At 47.5% G+C, this 12803-nt stretch overlaps 2 protein-coding genes across 2 annotated transcripts; one reads left to right on the top strand and one right to left on the bottom strand.

Moving 5' to 3' along the window:
- Positions 1–237: 237 nt before the first annotated feature.
- LOC100285250 (ATP binding protein) lies at positions 238–4089 on the top strand. Its single transcript, NM_001158144.1, is given in 13 exon segments — positions 238–421; positions 542–680; positions 878–949; positions 1186–1257; positions 1424–1495; positions 1601–1672; positions 1987–2058; positions 2161–2270; positions 2361–2549; positions 2659–2994; positions 3080–3337; positions 3468–3601; positions 3694–4089. Coding segments are annotated over 13 exon segments (1917 nt in total). The 5' UTR covers positions 238–255; the 3' UTR covers positions 3919–4089.
- Positions 4090–4839: 750 nt separating this feature from the next.
- Positions 4840–10868, bottom strand: LOC103640976 (disease resistance protein RPP13). The gene is made up of 3 exons (XM_008664410.4): positions 10375–10868; positions 8977–9122; positions 4840–7744 (listed from the first exon to the last, which is right to left on the bottom strand). The coding sequence occupies exons 1-3, from the start codon at positions 10726–10728 to the stop codon at positions 5227–5229; spliced, it is 3018 nt and encodes a 1005-aa protein (XP_008662632.1). The 5' UTR covers positions 10729–10868; the 3' UTR covers positions 4840–5226.
- Positions 10869–12803: the final 1935 nt, after the last annotated feature.

Here is a 12803-nt window from a genome sequence, read left to right as displayed (position 1 = left end):
CCATGTCCGGTACGTACGAGGCCAAACCCGGCACACCTTGTCTCTGTCTCTCATCTCATGGTGGTGGGCCAGGCAAGGACACTGACATCTGGGCCCAAGCAGGCGCACAGCATGTGGGCCTACTTGCCATTGGGATAAAGGCCAACTCGGTCACTGCGCTCCTTCTCCTTCCTTCTCTCACACACTCCACTGCTCCCCTCCTTTTTCCTTCAAATCCTCCCAACACCACCCAGGGAGACAACCACCCCCGCCGCAATGGACAAGATTGAGACGACGACGAGGAGGAGGAGGAAAGGGAGAAGCAGCAGCCGCCGCCGCCGCCAGGGGGCACGGGGACCGGCGGGCCTCGTAGCCACGGCCTTGGCCCTCCTCTGCGCCTGCGCCTTCTCCACGCCTGCCGCCACGGCTCTCACCCCGGACGGCACGTCTTCTTTCTGCATTTTTCATTCTTTCTTTCTTTCTTTCTTTCTTTCTTCAGGCAGCCACGCGCTGTCCCCGTCGCTTGCTGATGAGCCGCTGACCCACCGTTTCTTGCTCGCAGGCGAGGCGTTGCTGGAGCTCAAGCTGGCCTTCAACGCCACCGTGCATCATCGGCTCACCAGCTGGCGGCGCAGCGACCCCAACCCCTGTGTCTGGGAGGGCATCTCCTGCTCCGTCCCCGACCTCAGGGTACAATCCATGTGCGTTCCTCCTCGCCTCTCTCTCTCTGTCTCTGTGTTATTTGGATCAGATGCCCCCAACCCAATGCGTGCTTATGGCTCGGCTACTGACGACGCCATCTGCTTTGCTCTCCTTTAACACTGCCCACTGCCACTGCCCACTGAACCCGTAACAATAACAAATGCGCCATGCGCGCGCGTGCTTTTCTTCTGTGCAGAAATCTCCCATACATGCAGCTTGGGGGCATCATTTCGCCCAGCATCGGGAGGCTGGACAAGCTGCAGAGACTGTAAGATCGACCACCTGTTCGAACGAAATGTTTTCCCTCGCTGTTTTTTTTGTTTTGTTTTGTTAGACGTAGTAGCATTGTTGTAATTCCCTGAACAAGAAGGCAGCCATATCTGTATTGCTGCTACCAGTACCAACTGCATTGTCCTGTTCTTCTTTGTGTCCTGCCCTGCCTCTGCTCGTATTTATTATCCCGCTGCCTGCTGACGGATTTATGGGCCGTTTCCCCCTTTTCAGAGCTCTGCACCAGAACAGCTTGCACGGCCCAATCCCCGCAGAGATCAAGAACTGCACCGAGCTCAGGGCAATGTAAGATACTTACCAGTATGATTCGGTTACTACTGGTATTTGGCTAGTCCCAGTGTCGTTGATTTGTTCAGCTAACTGGGCACAGCGTTCAATCAAATGTTTGCTTCTTTTTAAAAAAAACTGTGTATGTATGTATGTATGTATGTATGTATGTATGTATGTTCAGTTACCTGAGAGCCAACTACCTGCAAGGAGGTATCCCTTCGGAGATTGGCGAGCTCGTGCACCTCACCATCTTGTATGGTCCTTTCCTTCACATTACCATCGCTCATCACCTGCCTGTGCTTGTTAATTTTACAGTGCTGTTATTATCTTTTATCTAATGCGTGTCCAAAAATTGCAGGGACCTGTCAAGCAATCTGTTGAGGGGAACGATACCGGCCTCCATCGGAAGCCTCACTCACCTTCGCTTCCTGTAAGCTTTCGTGTCCCATTTTCATGCGCCCTTGCTGTGGAAACACACACACACACAATGCTGACTATGGGTGTGATTGGTTGCTCGGATAGCCAGACCCAGGCCCGTTGTGTGCATTGACCATGAACGAGTATGCGATTGGTTGCCTGTGCCATCCGAACGCAGCCTGCACGCGCGGAAACAGGCCAGGCGTTTTTTCAGCCCTCAGCCTGCACGCGCGGAGACACAGAAAAGACGCTTCTCCGGTCGCCCAGGCCGGCGTGGGCGTGGCTCGCATTGGCACTGCAACCAATCACGTAGTATGTATCTCCCAGGAACCTGTCTACTAATTTCTTCTCCGGAGAGATCCCAAATGTCGGTGTCCTCGGAGCCTTCAAAAGCAGCTCGTAAGCTCCTTTGTCCCTCCCTCTACCTGTGTGCTCCTAGCTTTGTGTTTGTGGCGTTGGATAGCTGCTGTATCTATTGTTGCTGTTCACGTGATGATGCAGGTTCGTTGGAAATCTGGAGCTCTGTGGCCTGTCCATCCAGAAAGCTTGCCGTGGAACCCTCGGCTTTCCTGCCGTGCTGCCCCACTCCGATCCGCTCTCTTCAGCTGGCGGCAAGTCCTTCCGTTTTTACTTTGGTGAGCGGGGCAACGTTTGTGTGGCTGACTGACTGGTGGAGTTGATTCGTTTTCTAATCCAAACAGGTGTCTCTCCAATCAGTAACAACAACAAGAAGACATCGCGCTTTCTGAATGGCGTCGTGATCGGCTCGATGTCAACCTTGGCTCTTGCCCTGATCGCTGTGCTCGGATTCCTGTGGATCTGCTTGCTGTCCAGGAAGAAGAGCGTCGGTGGAAACTACGTAAAGATGGACAAGAAAACTGTTCCTGACGGTAATGAATTTAGCACCATTCCATACAAATAAATAAAAAAAAACAGATACCTACTATTATAGTCATACTATTTTTTCATATATGATGGTGGTGTCATCATTTAATTTAGGCGCGAAGCTTGTGACGTACCAGTGGAACCTTCCGTACTCGTCGAGTGAGATCATTAGAAGGCTGGAGCTGCTTGACGAAGAGGATGTGGTTGGCTGCGGGGGCTTCGGCACGGTGTACAGAATGGTGATGGACGATGGCACGTCGTTCGCCGTCAAGAGGATTGATCTCAGCCGCCAAAGCCGCGACAGGACCATGGAGAAGGAGCTCGAGTTCCTGGGCAGCATCAGGCACATAAATCTTGTCACTTTGCGAGGCTACTGCCGGCTGCTCCCTGCAGCAAAGCTACTCGTATACGATTTCGTTGAGCTGGGCAGCTTGGACTGCTACCTTCATGGTAAGGATGCCTACATTCTTGCTGCATCTCTTGTGTGTGCCTTCCTACCTGATGCTTACATGATGTGGGTCGGTGCCTATGGCAGGAGATGGACAAGAGGACCAGCCGTTGAACTGGAACGCGCGTATGAAGATCGCCCTTGGCTCGGCTCGAGGCCTGGCATATCTGCACCATGATTGCTCGCCTGGGATCGTGCACAGGGACATCAAGGCCAGCAATATCCTGCTGGACAGAAGCTTGGAGCCTCGTGTCTCTGATTTTGGACTTGCAAAGCTGCTTGTAGACAATGCCGCCGCCCATGTTACCACTGTTGTGGCGGGCACCTTTGGATACCTAGCACCAGGTACATCTCCTGCCTATCTTCTTGCCAGATGATATCGTTGTAGTGGGAAAAAAAAACAAGGCATCTAGTAGCTATGAAGTTGGTGAAACTAAAACTGGCTGGTTGCTTTGGCTTTGGTGGCTGGCAACAGAGTACTTGCAAAACGGGCATGCTACTGAGAAATCAGACGTGTATAGCTTTGGAGTGCTTTTGCTGGAGCTAGTGACGGGAAAGAGGCCAACCGATTCATGCTTCATCAAGAAGGGACTGAACATTGTTGGCTGGGTAAGCAGTGTTCTTTCTTTCTTTCTTTTTTTTACCTTTTTCTACCTTAAAAAGGTTGGATGAATGAGTAAGAGCCATGTGGAATTCTGCAGCTGAACACCCTGACGGGGGAGCACCGGCTGGAGGATATCGTTGACGAGCGATGCGGCGACGTCGAGGTGGAAGCCGTGGAAGCCATCCTGGACATCGCAGCGATGTGCACCGACGCAGACCCGGCGCAGCGGCCGTCCATGAGCGCTGTCCTCAAGATGCTGGAGGAAGAGATCCTGTCCCCCTGCATGAGCGAGCTGTGCTACGAGCAGCACCTGGAGCTCTGAGCCGAGGAAGCCTGACCTGACTACGATGCAGTGCATGATGGATGAGACTGTGTAGGAAACAAAAGTTTTGTAGATATGACGATGATGAACCGCGTACGTAGTGTAGGTGTTTGTGAGCAGCTCAAAAGTAGGACAAGTGCAGAACCAACAACCTGATCGGCACGTTACATACATAGATCTTCTCTCTGTCTGTCTTCTAATCCTTTTTGGCCTTTTTGTTCTCAGTTTTCTTTGGACGGCCGTATTCTGTAGATGAGCTGGGAAACAGTGAACGGCATTGAGACCTGAGAATGAATACCAGAGCAGGACAAAATAACAACAGCAGAGGGTGTTTCGGTATAAAAAGAAAGACGGTTTAAAGAAAACTGATTTTTACAATGTCCAAACCGAAAGGACAGTTAAGACTGCAATATCTAAACTAGAACCTGATAACTGGGATACAGAGCACCACCAGTGACCAGAGCATTGCAAAGTTGACGAGTGAAGGTAATACTTGTCCATACATGATGTACCAGCATGTGAGCCTTGCAAAGTTGACAAGTTCATGATTCTTATTACAATGTCCAAACTGAAAAGATAATTAAGACTGCAGTATCCAAACTAGAGCCTGAGAACTGAGATGTTGGATTTATAGGCTAGGCCCAATTAAGAAATTCAATTAAATCCTATAAAAATCTCTAAAAGCCTATGTATGGGTATGACTAGGAAATGGTGGAACAAATAGTGCTATATTGCTAGTCTAAGTGGAGTGGAACTAGTTTAAATATGGAGGTTGCACTCACTTACCAAGTCATGGAAGAGAGGAGAAAGTGTGAAGAACCACCCACCCACGTCGTCTACCAGTATGTCTGATCAGTACGCATCATATGATTTGACGGTCATGATTTATATTCGAAAATTAATCTAGAAAATGTCTAATAGTTCAACATGGGATACAGAGCACCACCAGTGATCAGAGCCTTTCAAAGTTGACAAGTTCATGATTCTTATTACAATGTCCAAACTGAAAAGATAATTAAGACTGTAATATCCAAACTAGAACCTGAAAACTGGGATACAGGGCACCACCAGTGATCTTATTCGAAACAAACTTGAGGGCAGGAAACATTTAACAAGTTCAGAACGAAAAGGAAAATGATAACAACATGTTATGCCACGATAGCATAACATTTCTTACTAGTGACTTTTTTTTTCGGGGGGTCGCTGCTCTCCCGGCCGCCGATCACTGGCTGCTACTCACAAACAATTATTATGTGCTGCAAAACACTGCAGATTTTTCCTGAATTATTGACCAACTCCAATATTTATTTATAACAGACCAGGGCCGTAGTGTACTTGGTCTGTTGCTTTCCTTTCACCATGATAATCACCCTCCATGTCACTGCAATGTGGTTCAGAGGCCACTGCGACACGTAGATCATGAGCCGGTTCATCCAACATTTTAATTCTCATTCTGACAACATGACCTGGAAAGTCTCGGTCTGCTGTCATCATGGGGTTAGTCAGGAGTTTGATCTTGCTGAAAAGCTTCTCGTCCTCAAGCTTTATGTTATCAACAATCTCCGGCGGCGTATTGTAGATCGCCACTTCTTGAAGGTGTTCCAAGCTATTCAGGTTCTTGAAGGTCTTCAAGCTGTCGCAATCATACATGGCTAGGATGGAAAGCATTGGCATGGCCCCTCCACGTATCTCTACCTCCTGTAACATAGACACGTTCTTGAGCTTCAGCCTTGCTAGGCTTGGGAATCCGTCCAAGAACAGTTTCATCTCACCCTCACTGTACGAAACAGCTGACAGCTCCATCTCAACAAGGCACGGAAGCGTACCAAGCTTGTGCACAAACTGCTGAGACACCTCAGATCCATGCAAATAGAGCATGGTAAGGTTTGGTAGGACATAGCGGTCGTCGCTCGGCAGATCATTAATCCCTTGTAACTTACCATGCAGGATGAGGGTCTGGAGACGGCGCATGCTTGAGCTGGTGAACATGCTGGACGGGAGAAATTCACCTGACAGGTTCAGGTACAAAAGGAATTCCATTTTCCTCAGAGCTGCTGAAAGCGCGGCGGTATGGGCTGCTGAAATGTCAGACAGGGACAAGGATCGGAGATAAATCATACTGTTCAAGGGGCAGCTCTTTTCATCCCACGGACCACAAGGCACCACACCGTTGAGTGTCATCAAATTATTCAAGGGAACTACTGAGCAATCGGGCAAAATCATTTTCTCGGCGAGCACATGCCGTAGTGCTTCGATGTCCCAGAACTCATCGACGGCTTTCGCCACGTTTGTTTTCCTTACATCCAACGTCTGGAGACTGTCAAGCTTGTAGATGGATGAGGGGAGTTCCACCAGGTTGCTGTTCCTGATGCCAAGGTACCTCAAGTGGATTATGCTGCCGATCTCATCTGGCAGCTTTCGCGTCTTAAGACCATACAGGTCAACAACTCGTAGGTACCTGGAGCCCTGTAAGAAGTGGAGCCCATGCAATGTGCTTGAGCCAACATTCTCCGAAGTGCCACAGGCTCTTGAACACAACTCTGCAAGATTGCCCCATAACGACTGAGGTTGCAGCTCTCCAGAGCTTGAGCTACCGCGTTGTTGGTCTTCTGCAAAATCACAGAGAAGCGAACGCAGCTTGGGGAACACATTAGGAATGTGGACATATGCATCCACATAGTTTTGTATGGCAAGGCGCCGCACTGCATTTGGGTTTACAACATTAGCATGATGGTGGATTTCAAGGAAACTAGAGTCCTGTGCTTCAGACTCCACAAAAGCATGGAGCAGATTGTGGATGGCTACCAGCTTGATGGATCCACCAGCATCCTTCTGCACGACCTGGACTAACCCTCTCGCGACCAGTTCTTTTAGATAGTCAAACCCAACGTCCTCCAGTGTTTCTGCTTTCTTGGGCATAACAAAACCTTCAGCAATCCACAGACGCACCAAACGATCTGGGTAAAGAATAACATTTTCTGAAACGGACGCCAAGTATAGGAAACATGACTTGAGGTAGTGTGGCAAGTCATCAAAAGCCAAAGACCATATGCTTCTAACCGGTTTTGGCTGGCCATTGGACTCGAGTTGTTCGAATATGACATCCCACTCCATGGGGATAAACTTTGATCGTAATATTCCTGCAAGCACAGTAATTGCCAGGGGTAGACCTGTTGATATATTGTGAACTTTTTTATAGTAAACCTTGCTCCTATAAATTTGTGGAGGTTCTATTGTCCCAAAAACTCTTTGACAAAATAACTCCTCTCCATGTTTTTCGTCAAGATAAGGAAGCTTGACAGGAGCTATCTGTGGGTCGATGTGATTGATTTCCTTCACATTGAGATGTGTGGTAAGTAAGATCCGGCTGCCATTGGCATTGGTATGTGGCAGCACAGCAAATAATGAGTTCCAGTCACTAATGCTGACTAAACCATCAAGAACAACTAGGTACCTCCTGTTCTCAAGGTTCTGCCGAAGGTTGAATTCCATATCAGTGGTTTCTTCGTTACCGAGTGCAAATGTTGTATTATCATTTTTCTCAGAAGCTTCTGGAATCTGTGGGTTGACCTGCATGTGCATAATCTCAACATAGTCCCTGAACCTGACATGTGGTGGAAGACATACCCATGCATGGACCTCAAAGTGTTTTATGATATCTGGGTCATTGTACAGTTGTTTTGCAAGTGTAGTCTTTCCAATGCCACGCTCCCCAAAAATAGAGATGACAGCCCGGTGAGGCATATCTCCCTCTTTGTTGATGATTAGGTCCTTAAGGATAGCAAATTCACGTTCTCTAGAGCCTATAACATATTTATCTTCGTACCTGCAGAATGTTTCAGTCAGTTTTATTCAATAACGAATCGATGAGTTTCAGCTTAAATTGCAAAGTTGCATACAACAAAATAGGGCACTTTGCAATGGTACACTACAAGGTTTATGATTCTCTGCAGGGACACATTGAAACGTGATCTTAGGCCTCACATTTTTTATCGAACATGTGGAGCTGTGTATTACTGTACTAACAAAAATAGGGAAACGGTGCAAACAAATCTCTCACCTGCAAGGGAGAGAGTGAGAAATTAGAACACAACACACAACCTATTCACCCTATGCTACATCATGATTAATCACTTCACACTGAAATTCCAGATGAACGGCCTCGACAACTTGGCTAGGCTGTCCATATGACGCAAAGACCCATTGGACCAGCAGAACGACTGGAGCTGGCTAACAGTTATCGATATAATACCTTTACATCATGCAGTTGTGTTCCATGCAGTCTAACACAGTAAAGTGATTGGTAATTTGCGCACTCCTGAACATGGTAAAGGAGACAACACACTCAACTCTTTAGCTCTTCTCACGTCATGAAAGACTATTCCAGTAATAAGTCCCCACTACATTCCAAGTTCTGATGCTCTAAAGACAGTATAGATTGAATTAATGGTACCAAATTTACCAACAGGCCAGTATGTGTTCACCATGAAACATTTTTCGAAATGATAGGCACTTAACTACTGCACTAGTAGAAGAAAATGCACCTTCACAGTTTTATCACCTTAAACAAGAATCACAATATACATGTTGAAATGAAGTGCCAAATTTTTTAACACTGGAACTAGCAGGTAATAGGATGAAAATATGTTTCCTCGTTTGTATTGGGAACATAAGAATATAAGATATTTTCCAGCACTATCTGCATGTAGCAGTGAGGTGCGCACACAAGAAGAAAAGGAACAGGGAAACAGAAACAGAATAGGGACCATTTTAAATTGCGTACTAGAATACATGATATGAACTTGCTTTCAACTCTTGTGTTTATGCTTGACCCAGGGTGATAACCTTGTGTCTTGTTCAGAGTGGTTGTGTGTGGTGACTGTGTTGTGTCTTGTTGTGTCATGTGTGTTGAGTTATGTGTGTTGTGTTGTACCTTCTTCTATCTATTAATGGAAAGATACGCAGATCTCCTGCGTGTTCGAGAAATACATGATATGAAAAAAAAGGTCAAATTAAAGTACAAAACGAGAAAAAAATGAAAACCAGATAGTAGTGTACCACTCAGGATCCATTTCAACCGATGAAGAACTCCAAATTTCAGAAGGAGAACTTTCAATTTGATATGTTTCCTTGTTCTGGTTAAGCTCATCAATCCTTTCATTGATCTTAGATATTTGATTTGACAGCCCATGACGTACAAAAAACTGCCCAACATAGACACGTTAATTTGCAAACCATTAGTGTAGAGATTTGTGATGAACCTCAAATGAACCTACAGGGATGACTAAACCAAATCAAAGGAGCAAATGCCTGGTTTTAAACCAAAAATAAAAGGAGAGTCAAATTTCTTTAACCTTGACCAGATTTATAGAAAAAATATATTACTAAACAAATGCACTATCCAAACATAATTCATAGAAAACTAATCTGGTGTAACTTGGCCAAAGTTTGACTAACAAGACTTAAATGACTTGCATTTTGGACCGGAGAGAGTACACATTTATTTGCCCAAAAGATCAGAAGGTCTTTAATGATGTACTGATTGGAAAAAGGAGAGTCTGGAGCAAGAATCTCAGAAAATACAGGTGTGTCAAACAACAGTAGCTGACACCCAATGAACACTAAGCATGTCCGACCATAGAAACTGACTAGGGGTGTTATCCATAGGCTAAGAATCAAAAGTTTGGTATTGGCCATGCAAGTGTTAATTCCAGAACAAATTTACGTCCTGGATGAAGTAGCCACAGACATATTTGAATAAGAGCATAGAATGGACGCCAAGAAGGCAAAAAATACCCCCATTTCGTACTCAGCATATATTTCCCTCATATAGACTTCATGTATTATGCATTTCTTTTCTTTTTCCGCATTGATGGATTTCAAGAAGAATGCGCCAAAACAAATCATCTAAACATGAATATAGATAAGTAGTCGAGGAAAAATACTGAAGGGGTGTTTGGTTTTATGAACTAATTTTTAGTCCCTCCATTTTATTCCACTTTAGTTCCTAAATTGTCAAATACGGAAACTAAAATAGAGTTATAGTTTCCGTATTTAGCAATTTATAGACTAAAGTGAAATAAAATGGAGAGACTAAAAATTAGTCCCTAGTAACCAAACACTCCCTGAGTCGTCTACAGCAATGTTGTAATTGACATATTTGCTTAGAGCCTAGAGGTTCAGTGATAGAAACTCTCTAAAACTACTGCCATGTCTTGTTTAGGAGATGCGAAGTTTCGTTTTCTGTTTTCCTATTTTTGTCTATTACCACAGCTCGCTTGCAAAGTGGTACTGATTCCAGAAAACGATCGGTTGACATGAAAAAAAAGAGGCGAAGCCACAAGATCAGAAATAGAATAGTTCCGTTTTTCTACTTTCGTTCAATTAGGCAAGTTTCGATGGTGCCTGCTAAAAGATGTCATGGTACCGAACCGCAGCAAACCAGAATGAGCTTACCTGCGTGGCGAGGTCCTGGACGAGGCTGACGGCGTCGCGGTGCCAGCCCCACCACCATCTGCGGCGCCGGCGCCACCGGGCCCCGGGGCGGCAGGCCTCGACGCGGAGGTGGAACTCATCGACGGCGTCCTCAACCTCGAAAGCAACCTCTCTGGTCTCGCGCAGCCAGAGCAGGAGCAGCTCGCTTGCGCGGCCGCGGCGCTGGCGGTCGGCCCCGCGTACGAGCGCCTGCAGGTAGGCCAGCTTCCGCCGCAACGCCCGGATCTCGGCGTCCACGCGCAGCAGCGCCGTCGCCTCCTCCGCCGCCAGCTCACCCAGCTTGGCCAGCACCCCCGTCACCCCCGCGTCCGCCATGGCTGTCGCCGGGACCGAAAGGCTGAAACTGTCACAGTGATCAGTGATGTAAAGTTTGGTTGGTTGGTGTTAGCGGGTGTATGGCAGTATGGGTAGTCATTTTTAGCCATTTACTTTAGCGGGTGTATATGGTTGGTGTTGGCGAGACCGAAAGGCAGACCAGCCTGGATGTTCCTAGTCGAAAAGTGTCAGTGTTAGGATCTACCGACCTAACCAATTAGTGAAATAATGCCGTGTCCTTATGATCTAAATGGTGATGCAAGTTGACACAAATTTTTTATCCTGGTTCAAGCCAGGAGAGACCCTACTTCCAGCAGAATGGAATGAAACTTATATTACTCGCACCTAAGTGCTTGCAGTAGGGAGTACAAACTAAGCGAGAGGGAAGGATCCCAAGTCCAAGTAGATGATTGAGGCAAGTGTCAATAACATGTGGAGGAGAAAATTTGTGAAGTGTGTGCCCCTACCTCCATGAAGCCATATACTATCCTATTTATAGGCCGAGGGGGTTGCCGGGAGGACGGGTTTGGCTGCGCACTGTGGGAAGATGTCTTTGTATCCCTGTATATGGTATGATCGGTGGTATGGTCTTGTATTTGTTGTTGACTTGTGCTTGCTTGGTTTCTGCTGAGAGCCGAGGCCGACGTCGATAGCTCGGTCACGTATCTGAGCCCCCTAGCGAGGAGTTGCCCATACTGTAGTGGTTTGACACAGTGCTAAGTATGGGAAAAAGTTTCTTAGGCGGTGCGTCAGCTCTGCAGTACTTGATGACGTTGGCATTCTCTGTTGCGGATATCGAGGTCAAAGTCGGGCTCGGGCGAGGCAGAAGTCCTTCAAGGTCACGACTGAACTGGTTCTGAGATTCGAAGACGTGCGCCACAGTCGAAGGAGTGGTCTCCTACAGGAGCAGGTAGATGAGACCGGGCTCGGGCGAGGCGGAGTGTTGTCCCGAGGGCGAGTTCTGCCCCGGCAAGACGGAGTTTGCGCCCGAGGGCTGGTCTGCGCCACTGTCGTATTGCGCATCCCATCAAGAGTTAGTAGACGACGTGTGTGTACAGTGGTTGCACACGTAATCGTAGTTGATGAATCTTTTGACAGGACTGCGGTCTTGTTGTCCTTACACATACAGGCTTGAGTGGGGTATGTACGCACATTTAATGCGACTGTCCCCCGACGGACTTCAGATAAGTCTTCCCCTGGGTTTGTCTCCCTTGCCCGAGGCGGGCACGGGCGAGGCGGAAACGTCGTTCTGGGGTGAGGGGACCTCGACCGAGACAAGGATTGTCCCGAGAATACACATCGTCCGAGAACAGGCTTGGGCGAGGCGGAGTTTGTGAAGACCCTTGAGGGGGACCTCGGGCGAAGCGTGGCTTTTGATCCTTCGACCTCGGGGACATCAGGGAACGTAATTTGATAATGTTCTTAGGGTTTAATCGCATTTTAGGGGTGTAATCTAGGTACCCCTAATTACCATACCCGACAAAGATGGATGAAGATTTAAGGTTGGGAGAAAGCTAAACTAGGTCTAAATTACTCGTACTCTTAATGCGATAAAGAACAAAAAATAAAGTAGATTGTATTTGTCGGGTACCGTAATTAGGGATACCCCCAATACTCCTTAACATGGCTGAAAAACATCCTCAAAACAGACCGTAAAGACTAATAGGCACGGTTCAAGTCAAGGCCTCGTCTACCAAGGGACGCGATCTCATCCGAGCCCAGCCTCGGGCAAGAACAGTAGTCTCGGACGGATTCACACCTCGCCCGAGGGCATCCTCAGGTAGTGGGCGCACCCTCGGCTCGCCTGAAGCCAAGCTCGGGCAAACTTTGTCGTGCAGCGACCTTGGCCAAATCGCCTCACCAACCGACCGTATCGCATGCACATTTAATGCGGGGATCGCCTGACACCTTATCCTGACACGCGCGCCTCAGTTGGCAAGGTCGAAGTGACCGCAGTCACTTCGCCCCTTTACTGATCGTTCTGACAGGAAAACAACACTATTCACCCTGTTCCGACTACTGTGCCAACCACCAGGGTAAAACTGAGTCACGACCTCCCCCGAGTTCAGCCTCGG

The sequence above is a fragment of the Zea mays genome, chromosome 1 (genome assembly GCF_902167145.1).
Source record: "Zea mays cultivar B73 chromosome 1, Zm-B73-REFERENCE-NAM-5.0, whole genome shotgun sequence".
Classification (NCBI taxonomy): Eukaryota; Viridiplantae; Streptophyta; class Magnoliopsida; order Poales; family Poaceae; genus Zea; species Zea mays.
This window is presented reverse-complemented; position numbering and strand designations above follow the sequence as displayed.